Below are 12,500 nucleotides of genomic sequence, written 5' to 3'. Positions count from 1 at the left end.
AATTTGATGATGTTGCTCAGTGTTTGTATTGAGGGTCTGGGCAGCAGGGAAATTAGTCTGATAATGTTATGTTGTTAAAAAACTACAGACGTTACCCTCACGACCATTTCACGTATGTACTGTGAAACATAAACAGCTAAAGCATCACGTGGTTGAGCTGAAGGCTGCATTATTGACGCCACTGTGTTAAGAAATATCTTTATTAGTAGTAGTTTATTTGTATAGCACTTACGAAAACTAGGACTCAAAAAGACAAAAATAAAATGCACAGTAATGTATGAATGAAGGCATAAAAGAGAAATAAAACTTGGATGATTAAGGGATGTTGGAAGGATAAAATGTAAAATAACAATGGGCACATTGAAACAGAGCAGTGCAACACTTAAGTGCAACATCAAGAATAAAATCCAGTGACTCAAAAAATAAAAAATAAACTTAAAAGTAAACCCCTTTTTATATTCAGGCCTTCAATAAAGGCTTTGGAAGTCATTTAAAAGAAGGTACTGATGTGGCTGGTCGTAGTTCCTCAGGCAGGTTGTCCCACAGCTGTGGACCCCTGACAGGAAACCCTCCCTCCCTTTCACTCGTTAAGCGTGAGCCGGCCACAGTCGGCAGGTTCCTGCTTGAGAATCTCAGGTTGCACACTGGTAATAAGTAAAATGTTAAAAGGCCAGCATAAGCTCATTAAAATTAATGTAATGTGTTTGCTTTTCTTGTTTTTTCTCGCTGCTGCATTTTCTAGAGTCTGCCAATTAATTTCTGATCAATACCTGTTAAAAGACCATTACAAAGGGCTGCGTGATGCGGCCTTGAAATTATATCGCAGTGATTTTAGGCTATATCCTGATACACAATATATATTTTGATATTTTGAACTTCATAAATGCTAGGACTGGGCGTCAAAATGAAAAATCACGCTCTTTTTTACCAAATACTTCGACAATATTGTCGGGATGACTATTGGTACTTTCACCAAATATTAACACAATGAGATTTTTGTTAATGATCATCAGTAATGAAGATATAATGACTGAGTGAGTAAAGGCAAGTAGAACATGTAGAGCAGTCTGGCAAGTTCAGAAAATTACATCACTTTACTGCAATGCAGCCTATAAAATCAAGAGAAGATAATAAATATATCACGATATAATGAAATCCAAAATCTAAGACTCACATCATGATAATGATATAATACAGGTATATTGCTCAGCTCTAGTCTGCACTGAATACATTGAAGAAAGAAAATGCATGGAAACCAGAAGGAGGACCGAAAAAAACTTAAATCAGAACAAAGCAAAAAGAGAAAAAGAAAAAGCCAAGATAGCAATTAGAGGATGACGTGATTCAAAATAAATCTCATGAAGACACATGATTATTCACTAAGCTTGTTTGCTGCTCTAAGAATAAGCAGTCAAATCATAAAAAGCTGAAGGTATTGACAGAGAAAAACATAGCCCAGACTGAGGAGGAGCAGTGAGCACACTTGCATTCACCGCCTCATGAAAAATGCATAATTCTATCTCCAGTCGCATCTCTGTGCAGAGAAAAGTCAAGAGGGAAGCGAGGGAGTCCTTCTGTACCGTCAGCAGACCGACATGAGTGACGGGAGAATTGAATTAGTGTGCATTATTGGCAGACCATCAGAATCTGAACTACTTTACTCATCAAGGAGAATTAGGCTGAACGTACTGTACAGGAATTTGTCTTGGCAGCGCTGGTGCAGCCATGTATCAACAATTTGTGGAGTAACACGATTAAATACTGACACATATGGTGCAGGGACAACACAGACACTCGGTTCAAGAGGCCAAAGACGGACAAATAACAGAATGAACTCTACGAGAACACAGTCAGAATTTAAAATGCATGGCAAAGGTCCAAATGAGACATTTAAATAGTCAAGACAATGACAGCAGCACAGTTTTGAGGTACTTCTTTATGTACCTTTGTATGATGCTGTATACTTCAACTCCACTGCAACTCAGAGATGTTTCACCATTTACTCTGCAGTAATCTGACAGCTGTAGTTATTACACATATGAAGATTTTACATTCATTGTTGTGGATAAAGGACACAGTCGTATAGAGCTGCAACTATAAACTGATTAATCGTTTAGTTGTCGATGCTTTAATTAATCTGCAAATATTTTGACAATCGAGTTTTTGGTTTGAGTCATTTTTGAAGGGAAAAAAGTCCAAATCCTCAAATTCAAGCTTCTTAATGTGAATATTTTCTGGCTTCTTTACTCCTCTGCAACAATAAACTGAATATATTTTAGGTTTTGTGCAAAACAAGACGTTTGAGGAGATGATCTCAGGCTTTCAGGAAACTCTGATCATCATTTTCCAGCATTTTCTGACATCTTATAGACCAAACAACTATTGATTAATCCAGAAAACAATCAAAAGATTAATCGAAAACTAACATAAGTATTACTACATAATGTCGTAAAAAATATTTAACAATACAACAATTCATCATTATGGAGTATTTTACAGTTATACTGCTGTAAAAGTACAGTAGTGTGCATCACTGCTGCTGTGAATGTGTTGAGCAGCTGCTGCGTCTCTGCCATGCTGCATTATTTGTGATTGTTTGTAAATGTTTTATTGACATTACTGTGAAATGATCTGTATGTTTGTCTACAGGACTTCTTCACTACGGCTCTACCTTAAGTTTGTACATACACACTGTATGTGTGTGTGGAGAGAGGTGGTGATGCACAGCTTCCACACTGTTCATGGTTTTGATGTTTTTGCTTGCTTTGTGTATTTTTACCAGCTCGCGAACAAAAAAGTCAACTTTTTTTTTCTCCAGTGGTTTAAAGTAAATACATTTACTCAAAGACTCTGATTATGGAGGTTTGAGGTACTTGAGGTATTTGATTGTTTCTGTAAATTGCTGCTTTAATTTCACTCCACTACAACTCAAATGGAAACATTACACTTGTATACAGCTGTACACTGATTTACAGTAGAATTAACATCAAAAACATGTTTCTTAAAACATGAACCAAATTATCATTTAAAAAAACAATAGTAACCAAAAGATGTATTTCAACATTAACATGCTGTTGTGTTCACTAATAACAACACTGTAGTATAATAAAACCACTCAGCATGATGAGTACGTTTACTTTCAGTATCTAAGTACAGTTTTGTGCACTTCTGCACGTCTGAAGATTATGACTGCAGGACTTCTACTGATAACTGACTATTTTTAAATGATCGTTTTGATACTTTTACTTTTTACTGCTGGATAATAAAGTTATACCTGCCATCTTGGAATAACAAGATGTGAGTGTGATTAGTTAAACGATCTGATGATTAAGCAACCATGCTCCAAAACCGAGCTCTCTGTAGTGCCTCTGTGATGGACCCAGAACTATTAAAACCACCATCAACACAAATATAAGAAGAAGTAAAAAAACTATTGACACACATTTTTTTTTTTTTTTATAGATATAGATGAGTCTCTGAAGTGAGCATCTAGTGGGCGTCACAGGAACTGCAGAGCTTTGGCTTCATCACTCAGCTTTGTTTGTTGGGCACTTTTTCACAGAACTTTATTGACTGTATTGTAAATATTTTCTTTATGGAGCTTCACTGGACCACACGTGCACTACACATGCACTACACATGCACTACACATGCACCACGACATGCACTACACATGCACCACACATGCACCACCACATGCACCACACATGCACTACACATACAACACCACATGCACTACACATGCACCACACATGCACTACACATGCACCACACATGCACTACACATGCACCACACATGCACCACACATGATGAGGCGATGTGAAGAAAACTGTGACGCAGCTGTGGGTTTGTGATGCTTTAACAGACAAAGTGTTTGAATCTCACACTTTTCATAGCGTGTCATCGTTCCTAACATTTACTTAAAATGTGGCATCTATTTATCCCTTACTTTGTCTAATACACTCCTTTTTTTCCTCAAGTTTTCTTCCTCTGTTTTCCTCATCATACTGTATGAAGTCAGTAAGTAAGTACAGTAAATATTTACAGTATGTTAAGCTCCTGTGCTTTTACATCAGTAGATTTACTCTTTTTAAACTTTGCATCACATCTCTCGTATCTATCATTAATGGCTAATTTCAATTACAGGCCGAACTTCTGAAAACTAAAATAAGAACAAAATGTATTTCCTTTCCAAACTGTTTCTCATCAGCGACTGAAAAGTAGTTCAGCTCACATCAAAAACTGGGCCTTCCACAGTGGCTACGTCTGAACTGGTATCTGCAGTTTCAACTTTCCAAATCTGACTCCCATGTGTCTGAATCTGCTTTCATTAGTCCGGGCTACGATCAAAAGAGTGAACTCACACTCGCACACAAATCACTGAAGATCTGGCCAGGACCCACAATACACCACGATATCCCACTCTCCAGGAATTAGTGTGAATACCCAGAGGGGCCAATTTATTGGTGAGTGAAATTCATATGAAGATTTGGCAAAAAGAGAAGCTGGCTGTACGGGCGAAGCTGCCTCTTACCCACACCTTTAAATCGATGGAGGTAAATACAAAGTACTGGGACTGAAGCCTGTTTTACTTATCAGACACATGGGAGGAGCTGCATGTGTTGCATATGACTGCTGCATATGACTACGAAAAGGAACATTATTGTTTCAGATGTGAAATGCAAAACATTACTGGCCTCATCTAGCTACAGTATTAAAGTGACTTTTATGTGCATCTTCCCTACAGCTTTTTAAAAACATGTCAGGACGTTCATGGAAAGAGCAACGTGCTACTGCAAATACTTTGTCACCTTGTACATGAGAAGGCGTCATCCCTCCTTTAAAACAGCTGTGAGTTGAAAGGTTTAATGATATGAAGGCAGACAGCTGCATCACTGATGGATCTTAAAACTTATTTAGTGGTTGAAACTTTAATTAATAAACATATTGAGCTAGATGGAAGATCAGCCTCTCTTCATTTCTAGTGAATTTAAATTCTCTCATCATTTGCCTGTTTTATACAGTCTGACGTTAAATTGAGAATGTCTGTCTGCTCAGAACCTGAATGTAAAGCTTTTTGGTGGATATTGTTTTGGGTTAAAACGCACTACGAGGAACTTTAACTGGTTTTGAAACAGTCCTCAGTTTCATACTGATGCCTCTTTATGAGCTACTAGTGTCGTCTCCGTGCTGGAATGTTCAACATTGATACAGTACCTTGAAAAATATCGATATTTGAAACCATTTTCGATACCACAGGGTAAAACCGACACAACATAAAGGGCGTAACATTTTCGATTTTTATGAAAAGAGAAATATAACAAAGCTCGTGTACAGTGTGTTAACACCAACAGCATCTAAGTTCATGTACTTCTGTAGGAGGCGGGCCTCTGTGGGCACTACAGTGGTGCATGTGTCAACTTGCTGTGAGAATGAGTATTGAAACAGTATCAAATATTAAGTATTGATATGTATCAGAATATCAAAACATACAGATTCTAAATATTGTAAACTGTTTAGAATCGTTTCAAAACTACGACCTACATAAGCAAACAAGGCCAAGAGCTAGAAGACGTTTTTATAGTTATTAATTCATTAATGAATTAGTTATTCTTAATGCCAGGTCAGATTCTCACCAATTGTGTCAAATAAGTTAGGAAATATTTTTTTATGGCAGCGTATTGAAGATGAGTTGAGGAAAGATGCTCTGTAGTACGACATCACAACAAAGTCCAAACATTACCTCGTCGCTATAAAGCTGCTAAAACAGCTGTTTAAAAAAATAGTATTCAAAATATGTGACGCCTTTGTTTCACTAGCTTCCAATGTAGATGGACATGCTAGTCTGATCAAGAGCTTTACAACAGGAGGCAGCGATGCTCAAACCACTTTTGTCCACAGGGGGCGCCAGAATCAACAACAAACAAAAATCCCTTGTGGCTGCTTTAAGTTGAAAGTTAAGAATATAAGGAAGGAGACAGTTTGTCAAATCTTTGTGGCTGTATGAGAAGTGAGACTTGATTCCTGCTCGCACCACGAAGAAAAGAAAAAAATGATAAGCTTATGTGACATTTATCTGAAACAATGTGAAGTCGTCTGATTCAAACTTGTTCATCAAATAAAATAGACATGAAGATAGAAAATAAAGACATACATTTACTTTGTCCTTGTGTATTTAACCTTGACCTGCTGTATACTTTGCATTAATCCGATTGGATCAAATATTACTTGGGTCCGACGCAGTAAGATTTCCCTAATGACTTTTACATAAAATGACTCAGGAGCTTATTCGGATACAAGACCAACATGTAAAATCAGCATCACTTTTCCATAAAGAGGCATGTCTGAAACAGGCTTAATGTAATCCTTTGGCTCTGGAACATAAAACCCCCACTACAGCATCATGGATATACAGTCCGCTGCCAGTTAATTAGGTACACCTAGCTAAAACAAATGCAGTCTAATACAATGCAATGCAATAAATCCGGCAAATCCATGAAGGTTTTTCTTGAAACTGGTGTTGAAGGTAGGATTTATGCAGGACTGTGTTAGTTTTTAGCCAGACATGTTTTAGCGTATGTCGAATTTGGCTTCTTTTACTTTCTCCAACAGCAGTTCTGTATCATTCAGTCTGAGGTCAAAATCATTTGAAAATAGACCTTCTGCTTGCTCCGGCTTCACTCCACAGCTCCAGTGACTAAATGTGTGTTACACTTAGTGGAATTAAGCAGATTATTCATTCGACCTTGTTTTTTTCTCCCTCTCTCTTTTCAGACAAGGCCCTTTTTTATCCTCTGTGGCCTTTGATGTCTGCAAATAAATTGGTTTGCAGAAATCCCTCCAAACTGCTTTGTTGGCGTTTAAATTTCATATGCTCATGAATAGCTTCTAAAAAGTGTCTTTGCAGAGTGCAGAGACCCTCGTTAGGATTCAAAAAGTGACACCTAAAACGGGCAGATCTGAGGGGGATGTTTTTAGTCGCATGTTAATGATGTCACACTCACGTGCATGGCCAGGATGCTGCGGGGGATGAGCTCTCGGTACTGCCGGATGGTAAAGTGCCACGTCTTGATCCTCATCAGATCATCAAAGGCAAACTCCAGTATCAAACGACCCTCTGTACAAACCTGGACAAAGATCACATAGTTAGTGTTACCTCACATTCCTCTTTCGCCTGATATCTCTCTCAGTAATCTTTAACCGGCTGGCAGGCGGCCGTCAGCTGATTTGGACGCAGACAGAAACAGAAATCAGTGTTTATTGGCCAGGCGTGATTTTGATAGAAAATGCTGGAAGGGTTTCGTCTCCGTTTCTGGAATTTGTTCAAGGATTTTGTAGCATGGAGCGAGCTATTATGCTCCCAATATTTACTCTGCTTGCTTCCCTCATTCAGAGCATCTGTCCTTGGGCCTCTCAACCATCCAGCTATTTCTAAAATGTGAAAATAAATGTAATCTGGAGAGGGGTGTGTTTACACCAGAGACAAAAGAACTTCAGGTCAGAGAGAGTTGCCAATTAGGAGGAGAGAGAGAGAGAGGGGGGGAGAGAAGAGAGAGGGAGGAAGACGGAGAGAGAAACAGCGAGGAAAAAAAAAAAAAAAAAATTTCGCCCCTTTAGCTGAATTCAGCGCTTGCCGGGGCCCTTGCGCTTCTCCCGTATTTCGTTGCTGTGACAACCAGGGAGAGAGAGGAGAGAGAGAGAAATGGCGAGACAGACAGAGAGAAGGGGAAAAAAAATCAGCTGATTAGTTGGCATGGCAACGGCAAAGATGTAATCCCACCAGACACACTCTAATCAATGCCCCCAGCGCAGATGGTCTCCTGAGGATCAGCAAGAAAGAGGCTAGCGGCCATACTGCACCCCCCCACCCCCTCCTCCTCACCCTCATTCCCCACTTCCCACCCACCCCCCCTGCTGGTCACGTGCTGCACAGCCAACTCCAACACAGTCAGTCAAAATAAATAAATAAAAAAAAAGAATAAATAGAAGCTCGACTGCTCCAAAAACCCCTGAATGCCGAGCTGCTTCTCTCCCGTCTTCACTGGAAATGTTGCTACTGTAGAAATGTTCTCAGTGTTTGTGCAGCGGTGCGTCTCCAGACTTATTCCACCTACTGAGATTACATTAAGTTCATATAGAGAGTTTTGTTCCACAATGAAACATAATTGGAAAAACAATGCTGATACCTATTGTTATGCCTGATTAGAACAAATTAAGAAACTTTTGAAAGCTTTTATGTGTTCATGACATAATATATTCTGCATCATGGTGTTCTTTTCCATTTCCATTATGAATATATGTCACAGTATTATTGTGTTGAATACACCACACCAGGTATCAGAGCCCGACCAGTAGAGGATTTTTGGGGCTGATACCGACGTTAGGGAGTAAAAAAAAAAAAAATCTGATATCAATAAATAAACATTTTTTACAATTATGCTTCAAATGTGGTTACCAAACACTTGGACGCAACGGAGGCAGGATATTTTACAGCTTAACAATAAACTTTATTGTCCTGAATGACATCAGTGCACTGGCACAGTTAACTTTAGAAATTATAAATCACTGTGGGGCACGATATACGCTGATACACATATAACTGTGATAGCCAATACTGGCCGATTACATTAGGTAACCAATATATTGTACAGGCTCTAGTACATATGTATATACATAATGCTATATAATACACTGTTATCATCACTTAAGCAACTTTTGAAAGACATTTACTTTTACTCTGACTAATATATACGAACAACAACACGCTTTAATGTTGCATGTTGTACTGAGGACTACAACATCACACTGAACGTTGTCCATAATAATAACATAGTATTGTTATTATTATGGGGAAATGATACGAGGAGCAGTAGAATATCTGACACACCATGGCTGTAAATTACATTATATAACTTATACTGTACAATACTGCATAACTACTTGAATAATATGATTTCCTCTTAATTTCATATTATATTGTGTATCATGGTATTCTTCTACATTTTTATTACAAATATATATCACAGTATTATATCATTACTGTTGAAGCAGGTGTATATTTCGGATACTACGCATATATACTTTAATACATTATTATCTATATGTTGTATTTATACACATCATGTTCAACAAATATTTGCACAATTTACTTATATAGTGTAAGGGACTGTAATTTATATATTGTTTATAGATTTTTTAAGTTGTCCTTCTAATTCTGTAATTTTGGTATCTTCTTGTTATTTATTCAATTTAAATATTTTTTTAAATCAAAATTTGTATCTCTTCATCTGTTTTGTCTTTTCTGATATAACTGAAGGAGAAACTTGATGGTTCAGTCTTCGTTCTTCTTTAAGTACCAACAGTATCTAGCATTTTCACTTTGACCGACACCACTCTGCTGCAGCGGGAGTGTTTCTGCGTGCCTGCATCAGCGCGGTTGGATAATGGGCTTGTCTGAGCTAGATAAGTGTGGATTAGACTAAAGCAATGTTTGGAAAATAATCCTTGGTGTTTAATGGACAATGAAAATAGTCTTTATTCTACTTTTTATATTTAGTCTAATTCCAACAGCAGTTTGTCCAACTGCTGACCTCAGACAGCATTAAAAGACGGATGCAGCACGACTTGTAACACCTTAAAATTTAAAACAACAGCAAACTGCAGGTGTAAACCAGTGCTGTCCACTGAGAGCCATTTATCTACACATTTGTAGATTTCTAATTTTTAAGATAAACTGAAGTGTTTCTTTTCTGGGCTGAGAAAATCCTTCTGCTTAACAAAGTAAATAACCTCTTTGAAAACCAGTTGGATTATATGAAAATGTTTTCTTAGCTCATGGAAAGTTGACATTTTGGAGATACATGGACGAGCTTTTCAAGTTTTTCAGTCGACTAATAGAAGCAATAAAACCACATATGTTAATCAGTTTTGCCAAACAGAATACACAAAATTAAAAACAAGAAACCATATTTGTGTATTAAAAAACATGTATGCATATTATTGAAGTTGTGAGTGGAAACTTATCATCATTGACCTCCGGGTTCTGAGCCAATGTTCAATTATAAGAAGGTATGTTGTAATTAATCCACAAGAACTCAAATTGCTCTTGAAAGGTGAAAATAAAAACAACAACTGCGACTTTCTTCTCCTCCTTTGAAATGAAATGCATCATGGTCATTATGATTGTGGAGGAGTTTCATACCCTTTGGGCTGCTAAAACCTATTAAAAGACCAAATACTTCTGCATTATGAGGACAAAAGTAATTCCTGACATCATTCTGTCACTGTACTTTTCTGGATATTTAAGTTTATTACCCACCAGCAGTGAAATAAGTTGAATTGTTTTCATACTAGTGAGCCGATGTCTTCTGATGCTTTCCAGGTGCTGTAGCCTTCAGTCAAACAACGCTGAGCTATTGATTTATTTTTCCATAGCGCCAACTGCGTATTTAGCATTGCCTCCACTATTGCTCTTATTTCTCTCCATAAGCTTTCTGCTTCTCTGTAACCCATAAATAAATTGGCAACGCGGCTAAATCAGAACCAGAATAAGAATCACTTTAATTGCCATGTGCAATGAATGTGCAGGAATGTGTCTTAGTGGCAGTGTTGCAGAGATATATTAACCACAAATGCAACCAAGGCAGCGCTTTCCTACAGATTCCAGCTTAGATTCAATCAGAAAAAGCTATTTATTCCTTCATACTGTGAGAGAACTGGTTAAAATATAATATTTCTCACAATGGCTGTAACCAATTTTTTTGCTAAATAGTATTCCCTTATGAAAACTAAAAGGAGGAAAATCCCCTGGAATTAAAAAGCGGTCCATTAAATGGTACAGCCCTTCACAGAGAGTCCCCATTGATTTAAGAGCAGGGTCATAAATCTTCCACACAACGGGGCTGAGATCAGGGGATCTCCGGCTCAAAAGGGTAAGAAAGAATAACAGCGTCCTGCTGCTGAGACACTATTCAATACTGTACCCTAACATGACAATCAATTAACAACGGAGGAGCTGAAGGTCGTTAAATCGATTATTATGAGCATTCACGACCGCTTCTGGTGAATATTAATCGGAGCAAAGTTGACTAAATATGCTCAATTACAGGAAGGAGCTGCTGACATACTGAATAATACTGTCACTCGACATGACCCACTGTGAGGGAAGTACAGAGGTGAGGGTCTGACGATATCAAGCTTTATATGTTAATGTTCATATAATTAGAGCTGATAAGATCAGTCTGATCGTTCAATCAATCGATCACCAGCAATTTAATTAAGAACAATTTCTGTTGATCAGTTAATTATTTAATATGTTATTTTAGGAAAATTACAAAAAATAAAATAAAAATAAAAATCATTGATTGCAGCTTCTCACATGTGAATATCTGCTGGTACAACAGTTAATGACCTTGTGTCTGGGACAAAGGAAGCTGCTAAATGTCAAAATGGGCATTTTTTATAGATCAATTGACTGATAATTAAAATGATCATCAGTTGCAGTCTTGGTTGGATTAAAGAAAGATAATTAGGATGAGTTTGGCTGGAAGATATTATTAAATACTTCCCCTCATCAACTCACAACCATCGACCTAATAAACATGTCTAAAAAAGTATTTCTGAGGATAAATATGTGTGATTGAGTGATTGTGTAGAGCAGCGTATGATTCCAACTTAATAATAATAGTATATAATTCAAGTGACCCAGTGGCCTTGCTATTAAGCTGCATGCTACATACATTAATTGGAGCGTCTGATTGCAGCATTTGTTGTCTTCTCTCTTTCCATGTTTCCTGAAAGTCTCCACTGTCTTCTGTCAGTAGAGGTCACATTATCAAAAAATCTAACAGTTATCTTTAAAAAAAAAAGAAAAAAGTATATAATCATGCCTGTGAGACATGTATCGCTCAATGAAACTGAATAAAAAGCTACCTCGTGTTCAGAGAACTTCATCAGGAGTATTTCATCGGCTCCAGTAACTAATCACAAAACAGGAAATTCACATTCAATAATCAATCAAACTGCAGCCACTGCACATGCATACAAAGATCAACTGAAACAAACATCTGAGACGACAAACAATCAATAACTTAAATAACTGATAAATAAGAAAAGTAAAGAGAAAAGTGATTTCCGCCCTCAGTCTAGGTCTCATTTCATAACATTATCATAACAATAAACACGGTGATATAAGTACGGCTAAAATAATGTCAAGCACTGTACTTAAAGAAACAGCGAGTCGTGATAATGTACAGCATTAAAAGAAATGTCTGCAGCTCGTTGCTGTGGTTCACTTTGATCATATTTATATTCACCAGAATTAATAACCTTCAGCTCCTCTATTGATCGTCACGTTAAAGCACAGGATTGAATCGCTTCTATGATTTCTACGTACTTTTGCAAGAAGGATTGACTGGTTTATTCCACAATGAGGGTAAATTGCTGCAATGTTAACATAAATAGATTTAAGTAGGATTATAACAAAAGTATAGCAGACGAA

General features: G+C 37.4%; 1 protein-coding gene across 4 annotated transcripts in view; it reads right to left on the bottom strand.

Annotated features, from left to right (window-relative positions):
• ldb2a (LIM domain binding 2a) overlaps nucleotides 1–12,500 on the bottom strand; it is a 112,988-nt gene that overhangs the window by 23,296 nt on the left and 77,192 nt on the right. For all 4 annotated transcript variants that reach the window (XM_073487316.1, XM_073487317.1, XM_073487314.1 and 1 more), the window contains exon 4: nucleotides 7,006–7,128. In XM_073487316.1, the coding sequence (XP_073343417.1) occupies nucleotides 7,006–7,128 (123 nt within the window). The remainder of the gene's footprint in view (nucleotides 1–7,005; nucleotides 7,129–12,500) is intronic.

The sequence above is a fragment of the Pagrus major genome, chromosome 18 (genome assembly GCF_040436345.1).
Source record: "Pagrus major chromosome 18, Pma_NU_1.0".
In the NCBI taxonomy this organism is placed as follows: domain Eukaryota; kingdom Metazoa; phylum Chordata; class Actinopteri; order Spariformes; family Sparidae; genus Pagrus; species Pagrus major.
This window is presented reverse-complemented; position numbering and strand designations above follow the sequence as displayed.